The following is a 27630-nucleotide window of genomic DNA, read 5'->3' on the forward strand; positions in this document are numbered from 1 at the left end:
TTTCCAAAACTGATTTCTGGAAGGGATAGTCTCGGAGAAGGAAATGTTACATCTATAGCTTTGAAATTTTTGTTCCTTGATCTTCCCCATGGATTTAAAATGTCTGCATGAAAAAAATCTGGAGGTTTACAAGACGTTAGACGCATAGCAAGAAAAACTATCCTGGGGTCATTGTTGCCGGTTTTATCTGTGACAATCAGTCCTGTCTCCCAATCAAAATGCAAGGTTATAGTCCATGAGATTTCAGGCACGCCTGCCCCCCCCCCCCCCCCCCCCCAAGTAGTGAGTGGAACGCACCGTAACTATGGTAGTATCCAGCAACCTCAGGGGAACCAAGAAGAGGCACTTGCTCTTTGCAGCCACTCCAGACTGTACACCCCACAAACACCCAAAAAGGAAGGAATTCTGCCTAGTGTGAATGTGCTACCCAGGAACATCAGTGAGGTACTAAGTGCCTTTAGTTTCTAGTGACCGGATTTCACACCTTGCCCCAAAGATGTGGATAGTTCCTACATGCTCAGGAATGGACAAAATAGAATCAACCATGTGTAGCTTACAATATATAAAACAACCCTGCGAAAACCTATAGTACAGATCTAAATTGCTTGTTTTACCAGCTATAAGTTGTTTTGACATATTAGCTGTATGTGAATAGCAGACCAGCTATTGTATGCATTCATCACCTCCTGTAGGTTTTCTTGCAAGTAGTCTTAAAAATAGGCGAGGTTAGAACCTGGACATTAACATGTTTACAGGATTGAATGTGCCGACCTCCCAGTCTTATGGAATTCGGTGACCTGTACTCTTGTGACAGTAGCAGTGTCATGTGAGGGGAGAGTGGAAGTAGGGATGGATGCAGGGTACAGGCCAGTGGAGAATTCGGAGGAGGGAGGGGTTTGCGAGGGGTCCCACCTAGCAGCACAAGCGTCTTTAAATTGTGCCCAAGCATCCGATCAGAACAGGGAGGGGGCGGCCAAACTCGAACAAGCTAATCAAAATGGAGGGCGTGATTAGGCATTATCGTACTCCCCTAAAAATAAAGTATAGGTCCGCCCCTAGTACAGGCGCAGAACGATATATGCAAGAAATTATACATACAGTGTAAAGTAAACTGGGAAAAAACCCCAAACAAACTCCACAGATACTTACAAATTTATTTACAATAAAACACTCACATATGTACAAAACACATCTATAAAAAAAAGGCTGGAATACATATAGTGACCATTACAGCCACTGCACAGAATAAAAACATTTTAAAGGATGTATTTGAGAGCCTAAAATGCGCAATAACCGAATAGCTATTTAGCATGTACACATAAAATGGTGTCAGGGTAATGGACCTTTACATGGGTCTGTTACAAGCTGTCTTTTCATTTTTAACTTATTGTTTGGCTTAACAGCCCTTTAATTGGCATTTTCAAACTCATAGCTAGGCTATGATTAGTACTAAAAATATATAATATTTCGAAATTCAGTTTAATTATATTATATTCCGAAGAGAGGATCACTTTCGGTTTGCACGTGCAGTGCCAATCATACATTCGTTTACCTGAAATACAACAAAGGCAAAACATTAACAGGTTTTCAAATACTCTCAAGGCCAGAAATATAATAATGGACCAATATAAAATGCCTTAACTGGTGGGCACGGAGTATTTTAGGAAACATCCCATTAAACTGCATTAATAGGCAATCCTGTGTTACTGGAATGTCCATATACTCCCCAAAAGGGCCAACGTATAAATGCACACCCTGTAGGGTGGAGCAGATTCAAGCAACTAAGTGGACTTTCAATATCTAAATGTAATAGTGTATTGCAGTGGCAGCCATGCAGCTAGGGGCCTTTAACAGCTCAACTCCATCACGCTTCAATCACAAGGGAGTTTAAAGCTTATTCCAGCCAAAAATTTAAAGTTATTAAATTGCTCTTTACATCAGTACATTCTTCAGATAGATCCGCAAACTCAGGTGCAAGTACATGGACTAGGAGGTGGGAAGCATCACAAAATACTCTAGGCAGACAACACAAGCGTGTTGAGGGTCAGCTATAAAGCAGCCTTGACCATGTTCCATTAAATATCTGCCACTGGCAATCACTGGTTGTAGAAAGCACTGAGCGGAAACATCAGCTTGTACCGTTCACGCTCTTACCTTGCTGGCAAACCGCAGGGAATTGAGAGACTCTGCAAAGTTTTCTTCCAAGGGAGAAATGTTAGCAAACATCAACCTAGAATACAGCAAAGTGTAGAGAGAGGATGACACCAGCGTTCACGTACAAGTAGTAACCCATCTATAGACACACACAGGACGTAGAAGCACCAGAGGCGCGTCGGGAACACGTGACTTACACTTTAGAGTTGCCCCCTAGGCTGTTCTGTAGGAGATATGTCAGCTTGCTATTCCTATAAGGTATATGTGCATCCTGTAGGAGGGAAAGAAACAAGTCACATGGACATCCTCCAATCGCACCATTTTGGGACACATTGGGTGATGTGAAGGGTAGTGCGCCCCCCCCCCTCCCCTAAGTATTAAACAAGTGTGGATCAGAAGTGATGACACTCAAGTCCTCCATAAGATTACCTTGTTACACAACGAGGTAATAACCATTCCCAATGTGGAAAGTGAAGTGTTTATGCTTTGCGTTTCCTTTAGCCGATCCCCTGTAGACAATGACCGGTCTAATCGCTCACTCCCAGCCAGGTCTATGAGGCTGAGGACAGCTAGGAACAAAGAATGGAAACCTGTCATATGAAGGTACAATAGAAGAACGTACTGACATGGGTTAGTGGAATCTAAAAGGTTTTAGATTTATAGTCTCCCTCCAGTAGAAAACACACTGCACCCCAAGTATAAATGCAGCAAGTTGTCTGACATTTTATTACAGTTCACCCGCGCCTCTTGAGTAGTAACAGATGGAGGAAAGCACCAGGGAGGGAATATAGCGTGGAAAGAGGTCCGATTCCTGCGTTCAGTGTGCTCTATTCTTCTACTCGCCATTGAAAGAGAGCAGATAAATAATAAAAACAAACCACCAAAACAAAAATACCCAACCCACCACCACAAACAAATAAAACCCCACAACTTACATGATGTCCGAACATCTCTCAGACAGTTCTGGCCCTCAATTTTAAGTTGAAAAACACTGTGGCTGCGAGATGAACGATCATTAAGAGCAGTCTTTGCTACGGAACGATTTGCTTTTGCAGTTCGAAGGAGTTCATGAACCTAAAAATGACCAAAATATGGAAGGGGGAGAAAGTTTTTTTTTTTTTACGTAAAATATATATAAAAAAAAAATACACCCTTAAAATACAGACATGACATTGGACGAACATGCATATTTCCAGTTTAATAAGTCATTGGATATGCTCTACCGCTTACCTCCTCCACGCTAGAAACTTCCACATATCGCAGGTTGGTGACATGCACGTCATTGCCAGACGAACTGACTTTCCGTATCTCGTATTCTTGTTTTTTGTCTGGTCGATTTACCAGCAGGTCCCTCAGGGTTTCATTATAAATCTCCAGGAAACTGGCCGTGAACTTATACTAAACAAATAGAAGGTGCTTATGATGTCAGAAACATTATTGCTGTTGGAATATATTTGGCTTTGTATGGTCAGTCACCAGAACGTGACACATAGTAGACCAACACTTCGGCACACTGACCTGCCATCCTTTAATCTTCAACTCCTCTGCACTGCTGAAGATCTGCCGGATAGCTCTGGGTATCATTCCGATGGTATCGGTGGAGACATTATCTGGACCCTCCATGGTGTAAGTCTTCCCGCTGCCAGTTTGGCCGTATGCAAATATACACACAGGATACCCATCAAGGGCCGACTAGACGGGAGAAAGAATAGAGTAATCAGCTGAGCGAAGTCCTGGCAATGAACATTATATAGGAGATGTGTCCGAGAGACCCACCTGAACCAGTAATGAGATCTCCTCAAATATGGCAGCCTGGCTGGTTGATGGTGGGAAGACACAGTCAAAATTAAAATCATACTTCACAGACAAACTCTTCTCTCGACCAATGTGAGACTGAAAGATAGAAAATAATGAAGTTACAAAGTAATAGAACTCCATGCTGTTATCTCGAGACTGTTAGATTAAATGTTTTACCTCTTCCACCTTTGTTAAAACAATAGCCTTCTCCTCGTCACTGGGAAAGACGATGTGTCCGTTAGGTAGCGTGCCTTCGGACTGTAGGGGTGGTCGGACTCTGCAAAACACACGGATGTTCCCCTTAGATGGAAGAGACAGAAGATCAGTTATACATACAAGTCATTGCCTGGATCAGATTTAAGAAAGGCCCACGTAGTATTTGTGACAGCTCACCTTCAACTCCTGCACGGTGTTGTGTAATCGTCTGCGCTCAGTCTCCAGGGTGTATATTTGGGTCTCTTTTTCTGCCACACAAGACTTTAGGGCGGCAATCTCCTCACACTGTTCTTTTACCAAGGTCTGCAGCTTTGTGCTTTCTCCCTCCAAACAAATCAATTCAAACTGCAAGAAACAAGCATGAGTGTAATCTAAATGTATACTAGTCACCCAAACAGGAGAACAAGCTATTTTTGCAGCATAAAAATATTTGTGAAAATTCACCCGAGGACAACACCAGGGACTAGTGACCTCCTTAAAGATTGAGTCTCAAAAATAGAGATAGAGAAAAGCGACAGAACTAGATGGATCAGTATAATTTATATTAAGAATATAGCAGTGTTAATCTCAACCTACCTCTTTGTCCTTCAGCTGTTGTGTCAGGTTCTGACTGGTCGCCCTAAGCACTTCCACAGCGCTTTTCTCAGTAGCCAATTCAGACGTCTGCCGCTGGCACAAATCAGTGAGCCGCCGTACCTCCATCTTCGATTCCAGCAGCTTCTCCTGCTCAGACTGCAGCTTGGACTCCACAACACTAAACACAGGACACATGGTGAGACAACAGTCCACAGAGAAGCTTCTTTGCCGATGCAGGACGCAAAGTGCAAGCTGATAAATGGGCCCCATCTGTGTCTAAACAGCAATGTTGAAGCATCACAAGCCAGTGTTTATCCATTAAGAGGAATGAGCACGGTTCCTTTGTAGGGAGTGTAAGAAACGGATGGGATACTTCTATAGGCCTCCACTTACCAGAGCCGCTGGTTCTCCCTTGTTAGCGCCTCATTCTGTCTCTGTAGCTGCTCCTTGGTGCTCAGGAGTCGCGCGTTCTCCCCAGACAGATTCTGCACTTTGCCTTTGAAAGTCGAGACTTTGTCCCGCATGTCATTCACCTGACCCTTAAGGTCCCATGGGGCTCGCTTCTTGTTCGCTGCAGCTGCCGTCTGAGCGGCTGTGTGAGGAGGGAATAAAATAATGAAATGAGAGTCTACAAGCAGTTCCAGTCACACACAACCAAGCTGGCCACACACTCTGCTATATCAATATCAAGCAATTGGTACAATATTGCAGGGTGCCTGGCCCAAACATAACAGATGTCAGATAATATGCCTATGGCAATAGAGAGGTCACCTTCATCCAGGCCACATTAAAGCCGGGATTGACCCATTCCATGACCTGAGAACCTAACATCTGCATTATTTTGTCACCCACATGCGAGGCCATGTTAAATAATGATCAGCTCGAGATGCAGGCCTCTGTCTTTTTGTGTGAAAGAAGTTCCATAAGAAAACACTAAACAGATATACGGTACGTCTGATCTTGCCGATTGGTCAGTTAACAAAGTCGCTGTAGTGCAGCAAAACACGATGGAGTCTTCTGCTTCCAAAGAGAATGGACAGGTCCATGAAATCTATTCGGTAAAATGAATATTAAACCTATAGCCTAAGTGTAATAAAATAGACATGGGATCAGTGACTTAAACCATCTTGAAAAAGGTCTGCATCATTGGTAGTCAACTCTAACCTGGAGTACACAAATATGATAAATGTATCCCCAGTGTAAACCATGAATGAGGCTGGCCTGCAAAGGATCAATTCCTCAACATGTTAAATGTTGCAACATCGGGCATGCTAGATTCTATATGACAAATGTATAAGCTTACCTGGAGCAGTCACTTTGAGCTTAGCCGGAGCAGCTGCAAATAGTAGAACATTAAGATGGTTAATAACTGATCCAAAACCAATGTGGCTTATATCTAATGGACTATTACCCCTTGGCATCACTGGTAGAAGCTTACACACACAATAATCATATCAGATGGGTCTAAAGCTGCCTAGTTTTAGACAGCTCACCCAGTAATGCTGACAGGTCAGAGGGGGAGTAGTAGGCAGAGGTGTTAGGGCCATACAATTTAAGATGCTGTGCTTCCCAAAGAGGATTCGTAATGATCAAAATAGGAGATATAAAAGAAATGTCTGGAAGATAAAGGAGGAAGAGAGCAGAGCTGACCCAGAGGTCAAAACAATGTGTTTACAGAACGCTGCCACGTCAGTGCCATTTTTATACAGCCTTACAACATGGGAGGAGGCACTGGGAGCTCTCCCACTCGCTTCCCTAGGGGATCCTCTAAAAATGTAAGAGGTTGAAGGGAATGCTTCTTCTCAGGAGACTTCCATTCAGCCACAATCACGTCACCATAGTGGACGTCTTCAGATATCCACAGCGGTGTGCGCAAGAGGGAACCTGGGATTTCTTACACTGATCTCGGGGGTTGGAGTGTAGCTTACATGAACGCCACAATAAATAAGACTTTTTAATGATCTTTTGTATACTGCATAAAAATCATTTTAACTAACAATGTGGAGTAACATGAAAACTTACCTGCAGTGTTCGGCCTGTTCTTTGACTGTAGGACTTGGAGAGACTGTCGACCTGCGAATCACAAGACCGTGGTGTTAGAAGCTCTACCAACACCAGGAGTAGTTTCAAGCCTATCATCAACCCTTTTCCATATCACCACTCGCTATGGCTCATACATGCACGCGCACACACACACACACACACACCTAGTTTGTTTACATTTCTGCACATGTTAGATGTGTGTATGCAATGCATGAAAATACAGAACAGTATAATCCGTATGTGATCATGTACACGACACATTTCACACTGCCTCCACGTTGCAGATTACGCACTGTCTCCTGCATTGACACCTGGGCATCTGAACAGTAAACAACCGAATAGAAATGTTTACTATGCATTTCAGGATGTTCAATATGTAGATATATTCAGTGAGGTGCAGTTTTGTTTTTTTAAAGTTATTATTGATAAACACAATCTAAAAGGGGAAACCCTTAAGGCTGAAAACCACTGAAGAATATTCCAAAGTCTTATTACATACCGATCACTTGTGGCTTAGGAAGAGCTACTGCAGGGGCCACACGAGGTCTAGAGGTGGCAATACTTGCGGCAACACGGACCTTTGCAGGCCCTGCCTCTGGGGACGAAGCTCTAATGCGTTTCTGAAGGAACAAAAGATGTGTTGTCCACGTGTAAATGTTTCTAGTTTTACACATACACCGCAATATATATTCCCCTGTCCCGGCTTTGTTAACTAAGCTGCCCACACAATTGGTGTATAGGAAAGAAGACATAATAAGCATGAAACACACCCCCAGTACGGACTTTACCCTCGACATCTGCTCCTGGTTCTCATCAGTCAAGGCCCTCTTTCTACTCGGAGGAACAGGTAGACGAGACATCTTGAATGACTGCTGCAGCTTATTTTCTGTCGGATCCTCCATAGTCAGATTTCTACTTCAACGAACGAGGGAGAAGATTTTAGGAACATTATACTGTATATATTCTAGTGGTTGGCAACATTTCATCAAGGATCTCATGACATTTGTAAGGAAACATCAGATCCATCGGACAAAGAATTATGTGAATGGTTAAATAGTCTCTGTAAAGCGTAATACGGAGGCGCTATATAAACAAATACATTTCCACACCCCACTTTTTATTCCTTAACCTAACACTGTCTACATTCTCTAAACCATTATTCACCACCTGTATACACCTAGCACTATTTTATTTATTATTTAAGCCTTACTTCATCACCATAGATTCCCAGAGTTCACATTATTTTTACCCACCTGGTACACATCTCACCATATCATCTTATTATCCAGTCATCATCATTTCTAACATGTATACCAACCACACTACTATACAATACCGTTGTCTACGGCCCCTCACCAGTTCTTCTGCACACTCTTCGTTCTATCATGCCACTCACACCTCTACACCCCCCACCCCCCCATCCACAGGGAGATGACGTTTTGTGTAACGCACACACTAATTTTTATCCAAAGTATAATTCACTCTTGTTTTCTCCATCCAACAACTCAAGCTGCCTTACATCATTCAATTGTCTATATTAGCTTTCAGACAATCTCTCAATTTCTCTGGAAACCCAGCAAACCATTACATAACGCATGTAAATCGCATCCACCTCATGAATCATGTCACCTACACACAGTGGAGCCATTTTTGGGGGACAAACCAGTAAAAATCTGCCTACCAATATGAACCAATAGCATCACCGATGCATAATACAAAAACATTTTGCTACCAGTTTCTATTATATTAACAGGGAATAAGCCTCATGCCAACTGGATTTTAATGCTAATACAATACATGTAAACAGGTCTAAGAATAAAAGCTGTTTTTAATGACTATCCATACCACTGGTGTTATTTACTAGCATTCAGACACAATGCGTTTACATGTGTTTTTTCCCTAATGCATTTTATTACACCTTGAACTCACCGGTGAAGCCTAAAGGACCTTAAAAATGACAAGCGCATGCAAACACGTGACTTATGTTTGCACTTGCGTATGTAACTACAAGGCCAGTGGTTATGAGACTATCAGCTATTGACACACAACTGACTCATCAGACGAATCATTTGTTTGCCCAAAAGCATCAACTAGAAAGTATATTCTAACCAGAAAAATGGAAAAACACATTCCTGGCATATTTATTAATGGAAACATAACGGAAAAAAATTAAACAAATAGTAAAAAAAATGTGTACTGCTTATCTAAACTAAATAGCATGCAATGGTGGCAAAAGCATAATTACATAGTGTTAATTCATTGCCCAAAAACAAAAGAGGAACATTTATTTCCTGTCACCACAGTGACATAGAATCAGTGCGGTTGTCAACCACCAGAATACGTACTGAGGTGACATTATGAAGAAACACAATAAGATATCGATGATCAGTAAACTACGTAGGTGTTACTTAGGTGTAACATATCCGACAATACACTTATACACTGCACCTATTTTTGGTGATTTGGGGTGGGTGGAGCCTGGTGGCATCTAATTCCTATATTATGTGTCCATATTCATGTTTTTTTCTGTATTCTCTCACAATGCATAAAACATATCGGTTAAAAAAAATATGGAGGGAGAAGGGTTCAGTATTTTTTTTATATAATTAAAACAGAATTGTGACGATTAAGATCCCAGCAGCTGGTAGCCCTGGGGTGTCCTTATCCCAGGTCACAGTATGTCTGCTGAGGACCAGATACAGGCAGACAGCACTGACCAGGGCTGATATCAGGTACAGCCCATACAGAGACCCCCCACGGCTGCCACCCCAGGCAGATACCCCGACTACATAACGGCACAAAACCTCCCTCCCACCGAAATATTACCGCTCAACGCTTCCTCTCTCCACCTCCGGTCTGTTTTTGGTGTCCCCGCGCTTTGCAAGTTTGAATGTACACAGCCCCACCCCCTCTATCCTCGCCCCGCCCCTCGCTTTATGCCTGCGTCATGGCGTCGCTGTCCCCCTTGCCGGAAGCGGAAGTTGTCGTGACGATGGGAAGACAACTTCCGCTTCCGGCAGGGGGGGGGGCAGCGACGCCATGACGCAGCAACAAAGCGAAGGGAGGGGCGAGGATAGAGGGGGCGGGGCTGTGTACATTCAAACGTACAAAGCGCGGGGAAGGGAGCGTCAGCTGGGTGGGCGTGGCTGTATTGGTACACACACTGGGGGCGTGGCTGGTGGCAGCTGGGGTTGGCTAAGTTACAAGGAGAAAGCTGCCTAGGGTGAGACTTGTGGGTCACTAGGGGACCTGTATTTGTAGACAGAGCTTATAGATAGATAGAGATATATATATAGATATATATATATATAGATAGATGTCTATAAGTTCAGTACCTCTTAAGTATGAATTACAAACATATCATCATCTCCTACAAATCATTATCTCCTTTTCAAAATCTCTTCAGGGGCGCACACAGGGAGGGATCTCTGGTTCTCCAGAAACCCCTCCCCTTTGCGAACGAACCGGCGATAAACATTGCTCCTACTTATACTGTACAGCAGCCGCGGTGCTGTCAAAGAAGTGTCCGCGGCAGTGCTGTATTGTACTAAAAAAACCACTGCCGATGACGCTTCTTTGACAGCGCCGCAGCTGCTGTACGATTCAGCACGGCCGAAAACGGAGCTGCTGCGCATGCAGCTCTATATATATATATATATATGCTCTATATGCTTGAGGGCATGATTCTTGATTATTAAAGTGGGATACGAAGCTTTGAGTGAAAGATCAATTGGATAGAGGAAATAGTAGCCAAGGCAAGAAATGATAGGTATGTGTATAAGCAATTTTATAGCATCCTTTATTATATGAATGGAGAGGACAGGATCTAGAGATTGGAGGTGGGAAGAATGGTGGTGAAGCTTACAGAAAATTCAGGTAGTGGTAAGAAAAATTATAGTAGGGCACCACCAGTTTTTTATTTATCTATCTATATACCTCTATCTATATATATATATATATATATATATATATATATATATATATATATATATCTATATCTTAGTTTGGAACACCCAACCCCCCTTGAAAATCCTGCGTTTGCCCCTGCTCTTTGGAGTACACAAAGTTTGACTGCCATTCATACACACGCTCACAGCTCTCATCATGTCATGTGAACCTCCCCATCCCCCTCCCCAGCTACAATTTGCCAGCCGGCCCCTGATGGTAATGCATGACTGTGCAGATTTATATTTCTAAAATGTTATTATGGAACACAGACAAAGATTTTAAATATACAATCTTTGTTCCAATGTCTAAATTATTATTTTCTAGGATTACATTTTTGCTTTCTCAAGTATATTATATTGTTTGTGATTTCAGTGTAGGCTGTCATTGTACTTTCCTGTTATTTATTGCTTCTCCATTTTTACCATTTAGTTTGTTGTTTGTCCAGTTTATATTTAGTTATGTTTAAACTCAGCTGTTCTATTTAAATGGAAGCATGTGTTGGTGTTTGCTTTGTTGCCATTAAATCCTAGAACCTCCTGTTTTCAATAAAAAAAATGCAATAAATTTACATTTTGACTGTTTTACATAAAGTGCATGCTATATAGCCTAGTGTTATGATGTCTAAGTGTACGGTAGCATTCATCATCATCATTTGTTTATATAGCGCCAACATATTCCATAGCGCTTTACAATTGGGTACAAACACAATAAACAAACTGGGTAAAACAGACAAAAGAGGTGAGAAGGCCCTGCTCACAAGCTTACAATCTATGGGACATTGGGAGTTTGATAAATGAGGTTAAGTCATGACATTTTGGTCCAGCCAGACTGCAAAGGTAAAAGTGACTCATAAGCTAAATGATCCTGTCACACAACAATGTTGGTCAGGCTGTAGTTGTCTTGTGTGAAATTGTGTAAGGGATGGTAATAGGGTAATGTAGTGAAGTTAAGAGGGTGGTTGAGGAATATTATAAGCTTGTCTGAAGAGGTGGGTTTTTCTTTGGGTTATTACAGTACTGACATCTTTCATAGAGGTGTGAGCAAAAATGAGTGATTTTGGGCAGGACATTGCCGCTGAGCTAAATTGCTCGAGGGTCCAACAATACTGTGCTATTAATTGAATATATTATCTTTTGGCTGAGACAATATAAGTGTAGTAGATTGTCGATAAGACTATTTAAGGTGTAGGCACTATATCGGATATATAAGGTTATTATAAACCACATGGCCTTGGGTGCTACAAATCGCAGGTGGGCTCAATCAGTGACTCCACTTTCCTGAATCACTGTAGTAGGACAAGGCTGTAAGTACACTTTAGTTTCCTGCAAGGTTGGGCAACCTATTGGTATCCTCATTTCAGCACAAAGGGGACAAAATACCATTTAAAGTAGACCCATTACATAAATACGCTAGAGACTATTATAGTCACTTTCAGCTCAGTGATGGCCATGTGTCCACTTCTTAAAAACTGTTCGTTGGCCAATCGGGCACCATTTTTAAATGGCTGCATGTGCCAGCCTCTGGGCTTATAGTTAGGGGGTAATGCAGCTTTCAGATGGACTTGTGGCTTTTAATCATATGCACAAAAGATATAGTAACCTTATATCCACTTACACACAGATTCTGCTATACATTTATACTGTATAAATAGACAATCGTATAAGCTTAGGTATACATAACTCATCACATGGACAATTTTTACATAGCACAGTTCTTTTTCCGACACCAGAGAGTGTATTATGTTGATTTGTAATCTGGAGCTCTGATTCTTCAATCAAGAGGTAAACCTCCTATATTCACTCTTGTTTCTTAAATATTCTAGGAAGTTGTAAAGAGTGAATTGGGTGTATACGCTTTCCTAATGCTTTGTCATGAACCAGCATTCACTCTTTCTATTAATTCCAATATTCTGCCACTGTTTGTTTCAAGAGTTGAACTCTTATTGGAAGACTTTGGTCTCTCCCTGACCTATCTCAAACTATAATCAAAACTTAAGTCACAGTTATTATTAACCAAATAATAAAATAATACCCTGTATTTCAGTTATGTATAAATGACCAAGCTTAACTAGCACATGACTACAAAGAAACAACCAGGTGCTAGAGTAATCACCAGTTAATGGCCACTTGATAGATAATTGCAATTATAAGTTAGGCACAGAAATCCTTACTGCTGCTATTCACAAAGGGAATTGCAAACTCCAACAATAATTTATAGAAAATATATAACATGCGATAAGCGCTGAAATAAAATTCCTCTAAATCATATTCAAATTCAGAGAACTCATTCACATCAGTCCCTGCCCCATTGGAGCTTACAGTCTAAATTCCCTAACAAACACACAGACTAGGGTCAATTTTGATAGCAGCCAATCAACCTACCAGTATGTTTTTGGAGTGTGGGAGGAAACCTGAGCACCCGGAGGAAACCCACGCAAACACAGGGAGAACATACAAACACCTCATCGATAAGGCCATGATCAAGAATCGAACTCATGACCCCAGTGCTGTACGCAGAAGTGCTAACCACTAAGCCACCGTGCTGCCTATAGATAGCAATTATCCCACCACAATTTCTGGCCAGAGCCCCCAATGTGTATAAAACTAGCCCTCTATACCATCACCAGTCACCACACAAAAGGACGTTTCCCCCATCTATAATATAAATGTCTAGTGGCGTGTGTTAGTCTGTCTGTGTGTGGAACAAATAAAACCAAGCTGCAGCGCCACCTGCTGGGCGGAGTTATACACTGACCTACTAAATTCTTAGTGTGTCGAAAAAAAATTCAGAAAGGGCTGAAATTTGGTATACTAAGATGTTTTTAATTTGTTAATTTAATTTGTTAATTGTTAAAAGTGTTTATAAAGATTTTAAAAATATATATATTTCTTGAAGGAGAAGTGACAGTTGGGAGTGGTTGGTGGTTGCCGGGGGTGACAGTGGGGAGTGGTTGGTGGTTGAGGCCTGGGCTATGGCCCAAATGCATGACAAGAACCTTTTTAACACATTAAGTAGCTTGATTTGACTAGAATGCATGAGTATCATGCACGGGTTAACTTGTTTGTTTATAAGTATTTACACAACATAATTTAGCAAAAATTTGGTGTATATCAATTGCAACCAAAGACATCATTTGCTGGGGAATATTGTTCTTTGTTGTTTTTTTTTATACCAAACACCAGCAATCAATATACTAATACAAATGCTGGACATGCTATAACAATATGCAAAAAAAGAAAAAAAAACATCTAAAAAAACATATTGGAAGTGAGTTCTACTCTACTCCTCTTCTCACATACCACTCTCCCTTTTTCAATTTCCTTCTGCTGATATACATTATTTTGTTTCCACTATATTACCACCATAAGATTTTCTTTACTCCCACTAAATATATAACAAATATATTGTTGTTTCATATCTCTTTGTTTTCTAATGTATGAGCTTTCTCCCCTCACCACTTTTCTTGCTCCTCTATCCACCCTTGTTCACTCGTTTATAAGACTGCTTAAAACCAATGTTTTGGTTTTTTTTTAAACAAAAACATTATGCCTGATGTTTGCCATTATTTACATATATGCATAATAAAGCAGCCTCTATAAAAATAACGGTTAATACATTAATTTATGAGTGCAAACAAATAATTTTGTTATTTTGGGGCAGCACGGTGGCTAAGTGGTTAGAACTTCTGCCTCACAGCACTGGGGTCATGAGTTCAATTCCCGACCATGGCCTTATCTGTGTGGAGTTTGTATGTTCTCCCTGTGTTTGCGTGGGTTTCCTCTGGGTGCTCCGGTTTCCTTTCACACTCCAAAAACATACTAGTAGGGTAATTGGCTTCTATCAAAATTGACCCTAGTTTCTCTCTGCCTGTCTGTCTGTCTGTGTGTGTTAGGCAATTTAGACTGTAAGCTCCAATGGGGCAGGGTCTGATGTGAATGAGTTCTCTGTACAGCGCTGAGGAATCAGTGGCGCTATATAAATAAATGATGATTTTGTGTTTTATTAATTTAGTGATAATCATAATTTTTATGTTTGTATGTGTAACATTAGTTTACAGCAATAAGGTCATGTACAATATAATGGGGGGGGGGGGGGAATAAATAAATAAAATAAATAATAATTAAAAAACAAACAAAAAAAAAACGCACATTGCGGTCATTACCGGGTCATGCAGACGAGATTATTGTGATGTAATAGATTTTAGTACATAAATCTATGTTTTTATTGTTATAATATAGTGATGCTGCAGCTTTTTCATAGTGCTGTGAAATAATAGATGTCTGTGTTCTCACTAATTAGCTCGTAGTAGTCTATAGTCTGTATCAGACCCGGTGGATGAGAAAAGCTATGGCCAGGTGAGACTTACCTGTTGGTTTGCGCTTTTATAAACCTAGTCAGCTGCACACAGCAATTTCCAAAATCAATACAAACAGAAAAGAGGACTTGACATTTTATTCTTGTAAAACTGATTACAGGACACTACACTATATTTAAAATGAAGACCAAAAAAAGAAAGGAACATTTTTAGAATATTGAGTGATCATTTACAAATGTAGAAAAAGCATATGTACAGCACATTGTATTACGCACAGATGTCTATTAATCTACCCAGCACACATATATCATCACACCCCCAGCATGCACATATCATCACACCCCCAGCACGCACTTTCTCCAAGCAGTTACGCAGATAAACATTTGGGAGGTACTTGGTCTGTAACCGAAAGAAAATAAAAATCCATCTCAATGTACGGTAATAATATCAAATCAGACCATTACTTTAATTTGTATTATAAAATATGTCTGAGAAGGCCGTGAATGCCCTCGCTATAAGCAGACATTCATAATCTCATACCTGTGTATAAAAATAGGTGCGTTATTGTGTCTGTCCTGTGTTCTATAGTAAAGTCTCCGATCCGTCGTTAATACAACGCAAACAAAACATGTGCTCGACCCTCAATCAATATCTGGCTGCAGAAGACCATGCACAAGTGCAGAAACCAGGCTCTCAACTAAGCATGACATCATAAGGAAGTAACTTGTTTTACGCAGTCCCTCTGTATCTTTCCGGCCCTTAAATTACCCCCAGTGTCTCATTCACAGAACTTAATTCAACATGTACGTTTTTGGAAGCGGAGGCCATTTTTTCACTGGATAAAGAAACATCCTGACTACGTTAAAGATAAACTACGCTAATAGGGAAGAAAAAAAATAAAACAATTCTGCCCCATTGTAATTCACATTTGTTGAAATTATGTTTGCCAGTAAATTACAATAAAGCTTTGTAACAAATAAAAACAAAAAAACATTTCAGGCTGACAAATTTGAACCACACAACTTTAAAAACATCACGGCACACCAAAATGTACATAATTTTACACTGTTCCCCCCTCCTGCTAAAAAATGCCGTCTTGCGGACAAGCCGTTGTCTTCTTGAGTTCACACTGCTGTGTCCTGGTCACCAAATTGATTTCCTGGAAAAAATAAAAGGAGGCGATGATACAAATGCTGAAGGCAAAAGTAGGATTGAATAGTTTGATAGGGAGCAGACAGTAAAAAGATATTTATTAAAGGGGCACTATGGTCAAAATTGTGTAAAAATTGCATTTAACCCCAATAATGAAAAGTGCATATTTGATACGCAGACACATAATGGCCATTTGGCACCAGCTTAGACTGTACTGGCTTCCTCCTTCCAATGGGTAGCCAGTAAAAATGTATATAGTCTCATTCAGCTACCACCTTTACGCTGAAGACACTCAACTATACCTCTCCTCTCCTGATCTCTCTCCCTCCCTCTCTAGGGTGTCCGCCTGCCTCTCGGCCATCTCCTCCTGGATGTCCTCTCGATTTCTCAAACTTAACCTCGCCAAAACTGAGCTCATAGTTTTTCCTCCCTCTCATACCTCATCCCCTTCTGACCTTTCCATCACTGTCGACAACACCTCTATCTCCCCTGTCCCCCAACTTCGCTGCCTTGGTGTCATCCTCGACTCCTCTCTCTCTTTTGGCCCCCACATCCTCTCTCTTGCTAAATCCTGCCGCTTCCAGCTGCGTAACATCGCTCGCATCCGACCCTTCCTCTCCCAAGATGCCACCAAATGCCTTATCCACTCTCTGATCATCTCCCGCCTGGACTACTGCAACCTCCTCCTCACTGGCCTCCCCCACTCTCATCTCGATCCCCTTCGATCTGTTCTTAACGCTGCCGCTAGGCTTATTTTCCATTCTCGCCGCTCCTCTTCTGTCTCCCCCCTCTACCTAGCCCTTCACTGGCTCCCATTCCCCTTCAGAATCCTCTTTAAGCTCCTCACACTCACCTACAAGACCCTCGCCAACTCAAATGCGCCCTACATCTCCACCCTCCTCTCTATTCATGCTCCATCCCGCCCTCTCCGTTCTGCCTCTGACCGTCGCCTCTCTTCCCCCCTTATAACCTCCTCCCACGCGCGCATCCAAGACTTCGCCCGCGCTGGAACAAGCTCCCTCCCTCCATCAGAACTTCCCCTAATCTGTCCAGTTTCAAACGGACCCTAAAAACCCACCTTTTTCTTAAAGCCTTTCTTTCTCCCACTTAACTTCCTACCTTATCTTCTGCCTCCATCCCTCTACTCTCCCTCTCTCCCCTGCGTCTCTGTCCACCCCTCCCCTTAGATTGTACGCTCCTCTGAGCAGGGCCATCTCTCCTCCTGTTTCCACCACTTTTAACTCTGCTCTCCAGCTACTTAGCCCTCCTCCTCGAGGGTCCTCCACCCCACGTCCACTCTTGCTCCCTCCTCCCCCCTGGGGGGGGGGGGGGTCTCCCTGTCTTCCGCGCCCTCCTTCTTGGGCCCCGTCGTTTGCGGATCCTCCTTCCCCCTTCCCTGCCCTCTATAGCTGTGCATTGAGCTTACTGAGTTACTGTGCTTACTGTTTACTGTACTGTGCTGTCTCCCATTGTATTGTAATTTGTTTGTCCCTGTACGGCGCTGCGGATGCCTTGTGGCGCCTTATAAATAAAAATTAATAATAATAATTATGGAAAAGAGAAGCTTAATACAACGACAATCAGGTAGGTGCTTATATTGTGTGTATAATAAATATATATATATATATATATATATATTATATATTAATATAAAAATATAATATTGGGAAAACACAGAAAACAAAGAATGACATCCCTTTTATGGATTATAATAACAGGGCTTTAAGAAATCCAAATATACAAACAAAAGAAAAAAAATCATTACCAGTTCTTTAAAGGTTTAACTTCGCTGCCATCGGTTTACTCCAAATCATCATCAACTTCTTCAGCGTCATTAGCATCATCACCATCATCAGCGTCATCTTGCCTATTGGATGCTGGACTATCTTGCTGCAGGAGACAAACCCAGCACAACTTTTGCCAACAGACATAAATCAGTCGCCACATATACAAATGATGTTTTTATGAATGGAGGAACCAGCTCAGGGTATCTTCAGCAGATTAGTGCTATTCTATTCCCTGTTAATCAACAGAGACATATACATTGCTGCAAACTCACCTTCTTAGAAAATAAAAGTAATTAGGGATTTAAAAATAAATACTGTTATAAGCTGTATCAAATGGCATTTTCCTAGTTAACCCAACAACATCAGAATCAAGGGTGCTTTCTCGTTTGTTTGTTTATCATATCTACTAGCCCTATGAGCTGACATTTTCCTGTATTACTCTGGCAAACATATATTATTACATAGTGATACTTGGCAGACATTGGTGTTGGGCTTACTATGTTTTAATAAGTAATAGAACCAATTTTAGAACTATAGAAATTATAGAATAGTTTATTTTTTTGACCACTGGACTCATTTTCAATAATGTAAATATAGACAGAACTTTGCTAAATCTGGATTTGTTTTAAGGATGTGGTTTAGAGCAGTGAACAGGCGCCCCCCCCCCTCCTCCCCCATCCCGAGCTTACACCTCTGGCCCCCCCAGATCCTTCCTGTTTTGTCAGGGTTGGTATTGCTTGTAACACTTGTCTATCTTACATTAAAATGACTGCTATGTTATTACAGATATGTGTAAAGCGCTACTGAATTTGTTGGCGCTGTATAAATAAATGTTGATGCTGATGATGATGTATTTGATTATTGTTTTGACTTATCACTAAAGGTTCCTTTAATCTCTTACCTCATAACTTGGTTCTGGGCTCCCAGGGCTCTTTGGTCTTTCTTTAGGGCGTTTTTCGACTAAAGGCGTTTCAGCTGTATCATCAGACATAATTTTCTTTGGGCGACCCCTCTTTTTTTCCCCACGGATCGCTGCTGAAAGAGCCAGCTGCAAAATAATTCAGACGTTGGCACAAGTATTCCTCCTGATAAGATGACAGCGGAGAACACTGTCTCATACACGCTTACCTCAGCCTCGCAAATAGCATATTAGTAAAATATATTACATGCCCCTCATTTAACTCACTGATACAGAGCGGCTAGTGTTGGGGTGAGGGTACAAATCACCCACACTGCAAACCACATACAAGCATACCGGATAGGGAACATCTCTATATGTGTACACATAGTGGGAGCTTCCAGATTCCCAATAATGTGATCCAACTAGGAACAACCCAATTAGTATCTGCATTAAATAAAACTATAACGCATTGTCTACAGTGTAAGAATCTTTTTCATGAGTATCTGTCCACTTTAATAAAGAATGGCTTCAACAAAATGGCCACCGTCACCAATATAGTTTTGTCTCTGGTGTATTATTTTTTATTTTACATTCATATATATACATATTTTTTCCATAGACCCAAGGGAGTGAGAGAAAAACATAGGAGAAAGATGGATGTGGGGGGAAGGAGGGAGAAAGAAGAAGAGCGAGAGGGAGGAGAAAGAAGAAGAGCGAGAGGGAGGAGAAAGAAGAAGAGCGAGAGGGAGGAGAAAGAAGAAGAGCGAGAGGGAGGAGAAAGAAAAAAAAAAGAGGGAGAAGAGATAGGAGAGACTGACTATGAACACACCTCACCTTTCTAGCAGAAGGAGTTTTATTTAAACTTCCCTTAGGTCGCCCTCTGCTTCGCTTTGGAGTGCCAGGGTCATCTGTTTTTGGCGTTTTACGCGGTCTCCCTCTGACCATTTTGTGGGCTCCTGGTGTCTGCTTCTGTGGGAACCAGCAATAGGGCGTGATAACATGTGACAAGAAGACCTGTACATGGTTGAGCACTGATCCCTACGTTGCAGTGCGAGAAGTATTATATCAGGAGTAAACACAGCCATGATCGGGGCAATCAGTGCATTAAGAGGCTTTACGGGTGACATATATGTGTTCTCACAAATTGTACATTGTGTCCCTTCCTCTCACCATCAATGTGGCCTTAGATGGTTTCCGGTTCTTGCTTCCCTTCGGCCGTCCTCGCGATCTCTTTGGGACGTTATCACGACTGTGTGTTACCTGGAGAGGTAGACGTACCACAAATTCACAAAATGCCCTCACTGACGTTACATTTTATAACGACGTTGTAAACGGGTACGTCCACGTGTGATAACTTCATCATTTGAGAGGTCAATGTCCATAAAAGTCAGTCAAGAAATCTGCTGATATCTATTACATGATGTGACCTCTTGGGGGCGCTGTTCCAATATAATCTTTAAAGCAGTGGTGCCAAGTTCTGCATCATCTTGACTGCCGATGAATTTTGCACTGTGTCTATATAGTCCCTGTCTTTCTTACCTTTGTGCTTCCCTTTGGTCTCCCTCTGCCCCTGTGTGGAGTGTCTGCTCCATTTTCATCCCCATCTCTTGCTATTCTCTCTGTGTATACCAAAGATTTTCCCTCACGGACCGAGTAGACCTTTGAAGGAACAAGAGAGAGCTTTAGGACCTTCACATCATAAGGAGAACTGGAACTAAACTCTTTATTCTCAGCATATTTTACAGACATCTTCATGGCAGCTCCCAGACAGCAACTTGAGAACAGATGTAAATTAATATATAACCAACATATAAGAACAGAAGCATCTTACTTTCATTTCTAAGGTGCTTCTGACTATCCAGTTAGATTATCAGAATAGCTGCACCGTGTATTTCATTAGACGATTGTGCTGATCATGTGGGAGGAAGTCACCTGTCCACTTGTGTGATTATGTAAGGCTAGACGGAGTTATATAGTGGAAGGAGCAGGGTCCCCCAGCAGCACAGAGTATATTAGGAGATGAGTGATGTGTTAGTGAGGACAGGGCTGCATGTGACAGGGGCAGTGACATGATGTGAGAAGGGGAATGGAGGCAGCAGGAAGCCACAGACTGAGAGTTATATAGTGGGAGGAGCAGGGTCCCCCAGCAGCACAGAGTATATTAGGAGATGGGTGATGTGTTAGTGAGGACAGGGCTGTATGTGACAGGGGCAGTGACATGATGTGAGGAGGGGAATGGAGGCAGCAGGAAGCCACAGACTGAGAGTTATATAGTCGGAGGAGCAGGGTCCCCCAGCAGTACAGCATATTGTGGTGTAAAACATTCCTGAATATGACATGAAATTCATAAATTAAACTTGTTGATCCTGGTTTCTAATAGTCAGTAGATTTACTGACAATAAGTAAAAGACACCATAAAATGACATGAGAGGAACCACATCAACAGTTATGAGGATGAACAGGCAGAGAGAACCCCTTTGTCTTGTACATGATCTACGATTGCTTTCTGACACATATAATAATAACAAAACTAATGCAGGAGTACAAATAGTTGTCTGTAAGAAAATGTTTGCAACGTGGGCAGGAAAAACAGTTACATATACTGGCAACTCTGGTGTAGATGCAGTGGAAAGCAATATTTAGTACACCCTGGTTTTGTCATGACAGAAAATTCTTAGATGTAAGCAATCAAGACAACGGAGATTTTCTCTAGCCTCACCCTAGGATACAGTCAGACCTCTGAAAAGCAATTTCTATCATCCATTGCTAATTACTACAAAGCTACAGCTGTAAATTGGTAAATTCTGAAAGAAACGATCTGTGGACTATCCCTCCCCCCCTTCAGGTTTCAAACCATACATTGGCTTCACAAAAATGGCGTCACGGGAGACGATACCCATATACCCACTGCCTTCACGTTCAAATACTTTCCTATATAAACAGTGGCGGGGCCGTAGTCAGTATATGCACTCTAGTTATTGGGTTTACCTATGGAAAGGAAATACTGTAAATATAATATATATATATATATATATATATATATATATATATATATACACACACATTTATAAATACATATTTCTTATTTAGTCTTTATATTGCAGTCAGTTTTGGTCTCTGATCTGTGTCACACATTCCCTTCATACAACCACCTGTGCCTCAGTCTCACTGTGTCACTACTTTCTAGTGAGTCGGTGGGCAGCATTCTGAGGAATACTGGCCAGCCCCACAAAACGCCTGCCTCCATCACAGGTATACATACAAACTCCATGAGACACAACGTGTAAATCTCTTACCCGAGTTGGGTGTGTGGGGAAAGTCTTGTTTTTGCTGCCTTTCGGTCTCCCTCTGCCTCTTTGTGCGGTACCAGCGTCGCTGGGATATTTTCCGGGCATGTTTTCTTTATTTGACGATGTTTCGGCCATGTTTTTCTTATTCTGCAGGGCTTTGGGCATGTTTTCCTTGTTCTGCAGCGTTTCATCGTGTCCCGACAAGCACTGCTGGTTCTCCTGATCCTCATCATCTTTGGAGATCTGAGGTGACTGAAGTTTACAAAGAGGGAGTAAAAACAAGCAAACAGATATAACTGTCACGCTACACTTTAATATTTAGCTTTTTGTCCCATGTAGTCATCAACGGCCAACTCCGAAATAACAACACACAACCACCCACGTTGACCCAATCAGCAAATGCTAGAACTAATGTTGGTAATTCGTTTTATTTGATAATTTATTTTTTCGTTCACAAATCGATAAGTAAAAGTTGCAAAATCAAATTTTTAAAGTGGATTTTTTCACTTCAGAGAGGAGTATCTTAGATATTTTGAAGCAGTCACCCCAATACCCTTTACATAACCACATGACAATATATATCAATTTTAACCTGCGCTCAGTACCTCTTTCATGTCATTTCTTGAGGCAGCAAATAGTTTTCTGCTTTTCAACTTTTGGGGCTTTGACCTCTTCCTCTTCGAGCTTGTGTCATTCTTACGGGCACTCATAATTACCTGCAGAAAGGCAACATATACAGAGCACAGTTTGGCGATTTAAGGTAATTTCGTTATGAGAAATGGTAGATTAAAGACTAAACTTAGGTGTCGCAGTCATGATTCCCTCCCCTCCCTCGAATTTTTAGTTTGCAACGATTTTTCCAGTAAATAAAAGAAAACTTTCAAGCGTTCTCTGAAAACCCACCTCTTCAGACAAGCTTATAATATTCCTCAACCACCCTCTTAACTTCACTACATTACCCTATTACCACTCGTTACACAATTTCACACAAGACAACTACCCCCTGACCAACAATGTTGTGTGACAGGATCATTTAGCTTAGGAGTCACTTTTACCTTTGCAGTCTTGCTGGGCCGAAATGCAAAATGTAGACTTAACCTCATGTATCAAACTCCCATTGTCCCATAGATTGTAAGCTTGCGATCAGGGCCTTCTCACCTCTTTGTCTGTTTTACCCAGTTTATTAGTTTAATATGTCCCCAATTGTAAAGCGCTACGGAATATGTTGGTGCTATGTAAATAAATTATGATGATGATGACGACATTCAGACGCCTGACAATCGGTCTCTAACTTTCAATGACAACGCTGTTGCTACATCTGTACAGTTCCACCTACAGTTATGAGGAAACAGTGTTTACCACTGAAAGCTAGATATGACTAGCGTAGTGTGTTTCTGGCTGGACCAATCTCAGGCTACGGGCACACAGGGGGCTTTTAATCCATTTTATTTCTCCTTTCTGTATGTCACAGGTTTGTATGGAGCAGAGACTGATAGTCACGTAGAGCTCACTGATCCCTATGGGGAAACACCACTAATAAGTGTAACATGACATGGAGCACTGTTTCGTACGCCTCATTTCGCGATACGCCTGTTACATAAGTATATAGACAGGAATGATTGATCTAGTTTTGTCTGCGCTTGAATAGAACACTTTGCCATACAATGGTGGCCATGTATGAAAACTGGTGCAAATTACTGTAATAAAAATGTAGCGTAATCCATAGCATAAATTCAGACTCTATTGGATTTGTTTATAGAGTGTTACTGCATCTCTTCACAAACTTTCATAAATGACCCCCGGCGAACTTGTTCTTGCATTCAAAACAAAAAACATATTTTATCACAATGAATAAGTAACCTGATTAACCAATCAACAATACAGTTTCATGTGCACTGTAAAAAACACAAATAATCAAGGTGGAGGAACAGCTGTACTACCATACCGGTCCCTGAATGGCTGAAAAATTCTTATTACTAATTCATTCAGAAGTTGCTCACAACACGATGCCAAACTTTTGTAAACATCCCATATCCTGAGTCACTTTGTGGCTCAAACCTCAGTGAAGACACTAATTCTTAGCCAATTGAATATAGGTTCAGCCTATAAACTGGCTTCCTGCCCTGTGTGAAGGCAAAAGGTACAGCAGAATCATTTTTTTTTTAACCGGAAACATAAATATGAAACCAAAGTCTCTTGGTAATAATAATAATCATAAACTTAGTGGCATGTAGTTTGCAGCACTAACTAGTATGATGAACCACTCAGGAGTATATTTACTAAACTGCAAGTTTGAAAAAGTGGAGATGTTGCCTATAGCAACCAATCAGATTCTAGAAGTCAGTTTGTAGAATGCAATAAATAAATGAATCTGCAGTTTGGTAAATATACCCCTTAATCTCCAACTTTTCACCCACTCCTCATAAAGGTCACCACCCTCTCTGCATGGCTCCTTTGCACAGTTTGATCATTGGGATGCTGCTTTTCCCACTTATTTTCTAACTGCAACAGCTTGGTCTGAATGAGTTCAGTGAAGTTAAACATGTCTTTAACTCCAGCTAATTAATCCAGTGCAGGTCAGTGCAATTGCAATCTGCTGGAGAAGGCAGGAATATAATATTGCCAGAAGTCAGGCTGGCTCATTGTATAACACTATTGTGCATCCCCCAGAGACAATGTCTGTGTGTAATGCACCCACTTACCCAAACTGGCTGTGACTATCACCCGGAGGAAGCCTCTTCAGAGATCTGCTGAACGGTGTCTGGACCAGAGCTATGCACAAAGCTTACAAGCTGCTGCCCGCCTCATCCTGTAACCTCTCGTCACTTCCTCCCTCTCCTCCATCCCCTACAGCAGCCTCATCACACACAGGGGAGGGAGGCGGGAGATTGTAAGATCAGTGCAGGGTGTCCTGTTACTGACTGATAGCCTGTGACTGTAGTATATGGACCTAGGCAAATATATATTATACCATGTGTATTCTAGAAAAATATAAAACATTATTATAAATATATATATATGTGTGTGTGTGTGTGTATATATATATATATATATATATATATATATATATAATAATGTTTTATATATATATATATATATATATTATAATGTTTTATATATATATATATTATAATGTTTTATTTATATATATATATATATATATATATATATATATTAAAAATAAACATTTCCATATAAATTATATTAAAAAAATTATAAATTGTCAAGGTGCAAAATATGTCAGTTGCATTCATCATAACAGTGCATGTTTTCCATGTAGACTTGCTGGAGCACAGATGTATTCATTACTGACTAGCACATTGTAGTAGGTGGTATAAGTATTTCACTGGAAATCCTGCTATGTTAGGGGGTCCCGAGGACTGGATTTGAGATACACTGGGCGAGAGGGTAAATAGAGACAATATTATACTATTGGGAACTTACTCATTTGGGGTACCAGAACAATGGCACACTGACACTTGGGGTCACGGAACAATGGCACACTGACACTTGGGGTCACGGAACAATGGCACATTGACACTTGGGGTACCAGAACAATGGCACACTGACACTTAGGGTCATGGAACAATGGCACACTGACACTTGGGGTACCAGAACAATGGCACACTGACACTTGGGGTACCAGAACAATGGCACACTGACACTTGGGGTACCAGAACAATGGCACACTGACACTTGGGGGTAAATGTATCAATGTCCAGATTCTTCAACTCCGGCGAGAGCGGCGTCTTCAGCGCTTAAATTTAAAGCGGCGCTGCCTTGTAAAGGGAAGCAGTGGATTCCAGAGAAGATGACTCGATTTCCACCCATTGTTTTGACCCAAACTGACCAGACATCTCCTTTATTCTGACCAATACTGCTGCATCGTAGTAAGAAGAGAAGTGCGGGAGTTGCAAGCCCCCCCAAGTGTCTACGTCTAAATAGTATCTCATGCTTAAATCTAGGGCGTCTCCCACACCATACAAAATTGTGCACCGTTCGTTGGATGCCCTGAAACCAAGAGTTCGGAACATGAATTGGTAAGGTCTGTATAACATATAAGAGACGGGGAAGGACATTCATTTTGATTATATTGACCCGACCCATCCAAGTAAAGTTCTTACTCTGCCACTCCCTTAAGTCTGTTCGAATCCTGCCCAAAAGTGGTCTGAAATTGAGGTCATAAAGGCATGTGAGGTCCCTAGGAATTATCACCCCTAGATATTTTAATTGAGATGGGTGCCATATGAAGGGGAAGGCGAGTTTCAGCCCCTCTACCACTGTGGCTGGGGTCTTAATGTTCAAAGCCACAGATTTACTGTAGTTGATTTTAAAATTAGATAACACGCCAAACTTTTGAAACTCACTAACCAAATTGGGTAAAGAGACAACTGGATTGGAGATAATGGCAAGAAGATCGTCTGCAAATAACGCAAGTTTATGTTCATATTGGCCTGTTTAACGCGTCGCGTTAAAAAACAATTGAAAAGCTTTTAACGCGGCGGGTGCTCATCCACCCTATACGCTCAATAGACCTTCTACTGGAGCGCGATAGGACTGTTTGAGGGAAAAAAAACGCTGCATTAAAAATGGAATTGCATCGCGGGTACAGTTAACCCGCTCAAAAATGATAAAAATTCAGTTGACCATGAGTTTGCGGTCAACTGAATACCCCCCCTTGGGGTCCCAGAACAATGGCACATTGACTCTTCCGGTCACGGAACAATGACACACTGACACTTGGGGTCCCAGAACAATGGCACAAAAAAAACTAATAAAAAAAAATAAATGGTAATAATTATAACTTAGTGAAGTCAGTTACCTTTTGCCAAATATTAGGTAATTAGGGTTAGTGTCTGGGTGTCAGCCAAGTTTTGCATTTCTATGTAAATTGTGAATTTTGATAATGATGACAATTTCAAAAACTGCGTTACTCAGCTCAGGTTATGAGCGCTGGTGCTTAGTTCACCTTTGGGGAGAAGAGTATGCAGTTTTATTTATTTAAATTATACAGTAAAACGCAGTGTGCCTGATTCACGTTGGGACGTAAGACTGTTTGCGTAATGTATGTAGCCCTGCCCAGAAACAGGCGTTGCGCCAATGAACGCAATTGCCTGCTATTCATGTCCGCACGCAATTGACACTTACGAATGCCTACGACCTGAGAGGCGAAATGTGGATGGGGCGCGAAGGGGCAGATTTATGTAGACCATGTACAGTAAGGACGTTTCCACGCAGATGCGGCCGTTTCAAGTTCTGGATTTCCCCTAAGTACCTTTGTTTTTAGCCGTATCATTTGCGCCCCCTACAGGGCAGTTGTTAGTGTCGACTGACGCGGTATAATCTTACACATATGCGTGTGCATAGAACAAGTGTGTACAACTAAGATAGACTATAAAAACGCATTGTATGTGTTACGGCTAGCGGTTACTATCATGAACTTGTAGAACA

General features: G+C 41.4%; 2 protein-coding genes across 4 annotated transcripts; both read right to left on the bottom strand.

The window, feature by feature from the left end:
* Positions 1 to 1134: 1134 nt before the first annotated feature.
* Positions 1135 to 9695, bottom strand: KIFC1 (kinesin family member C1). 3 transcript variants are annotated; one of them, XM_075186454.1, is made up of 17 exons: positions 9613 to 9695; positions 7575 to 7698; positions 7286 to 7406; positions 6766 to 6816; positions 6047 to 6079; positions 5137 to 5335; positions 4744 to 4921; positions 4345 to 4512; positions 4129 to 4251; positions 3931 to 4047; positions 3673 to 3846; positions 3385 to 3552; positions 3090 to 3228; positions 2584 to 2723; positions 2352 to 2425; positions 2155 to 2230; positions 1135 to 1552 (listed from the first exon to the last, which is right to left on the bottom strand). In XM_075186454.1, the coding sequence occupies exons 2-17, from the start codon at positions 7686 to 7688 to the stop codon at positions 1508 to 1510; spliced, it is 1920 nt and encodes a 639-aa protein (XP_075042555.1). In that variant the 5' UTR covers positions 7689 to 7698; positions 9613 to 9695; the 3' UTR covers positions 1135 to 1507. The 3 variants fall into 3 exon arrangements, with proteins under 3 accessions (XP_075042555.1, XP_075042553.1, XP_075042554.1); XM_075186452.1 differs by having other exon boundaries at positions 7557 to 7698; XM_075186453.1 differs by lacking the exon at positions 9613 to 9695 and adding an exon at positions 9235 to 9579 and having other exon boundaries at positions 7557 to 7698.
* Positions 9696 to 15171: 5476 nt separating this feature from the next.
* LOC142101971 (uncharacterized) lies at positions 15172 to 25010 on the bottom strand. Its single transcript, XM_075186455.1, has 9 exons — positions 24882 to 25010; positions 22785 to 22895; positions 22186 to 22431; positions 20429 to 20548; positions 20060 to 20149; positions 19724 to 19858; positions 18890 to 19036; positions 17967 to 18091; positions 15172 to 16208 (listed from the first exon to the last, which is right to left on the bottom strand). Exons 2-8 carry the CDS (start codon positions 22887 to 22889, stop codon positions 18002 to 18004), a joined length of 933 nt encoding a protein of 310 aa, XP_075042556.1. The 5' UTR covers positions 22890 to 22895; positions 24882 to 25010; the 3' UTR covers positions 15172 to 16208; positions 17967 to 18001.
* Positions 25011 to 27630: the final 2620 nt, after the last annotated feature.

This window comes from Mixophyes fleayi, chromosome 9 (assembly GCF_038048845.1).
Source record: "Mixophyes fleayi isolate aMixFle1 chromosome 9, aMixFle1.hap1, whole genome shotgun sequence".
Taxonomy (NCBI): Eukaryota; Metazoa; Chordata; class Amphibia; order Anura; family Limnodynastidae; genus Mixophyes; species Mixophyes fleayi.

What these genes read in the sequence shown, in the direction of transcription:
- KIFC1 (XM_075186452.1), bottom strand. Translation starts at nt 7,688, where the DNA reads ATGGAGGATCCGACAGAAAATAAGCTGCAGCAGTCATTCAAGATGTCT. An exon ending in GGGTAAAGTCCGTACTGGGG is followed by an intron (nt 7,407 to 7,556) that starts GTGTGTTTCATG and finishes TTGTTCCTTCAG; the next exon opens with AAACGCATTAGAGCTTCGTC. An exon ending in GAACAGGCCGAACACTGCAG is followed by an intron (nt 6,080 to 6,765) that starts GTAAGTTTTCAT and finishes TACTATTTGCAG; the next exon opens with CTGCTCCGGCTAAGCTCAAA.
- LOC142101971 (XM_075186455.1), bottom strand. Translation starts at nt 22,889, where the DNA reads ATGAGTGCCCGTAAGAATGACACAAGCTCGAAGAGGAAGAGGTCAAAG. An exon ending in CAAGAAATGACATGAAAGAG is followed by an intron (nt 22,432 to 22,784) that starts GTACTGAGCGCA and finishes TGTAAACTTCAG; the next exon opens with TCACCTCAGATCTCCAAAGA. An exon ending in GACCAAAGGGAAGCACAAAG is followed by an intron (nt 20,150 to 20,428) that starts GTAAGAAAGACA and finishes CTACCTCTCCAG; the next exon opens with GTAACACACAGTCGTGATAA.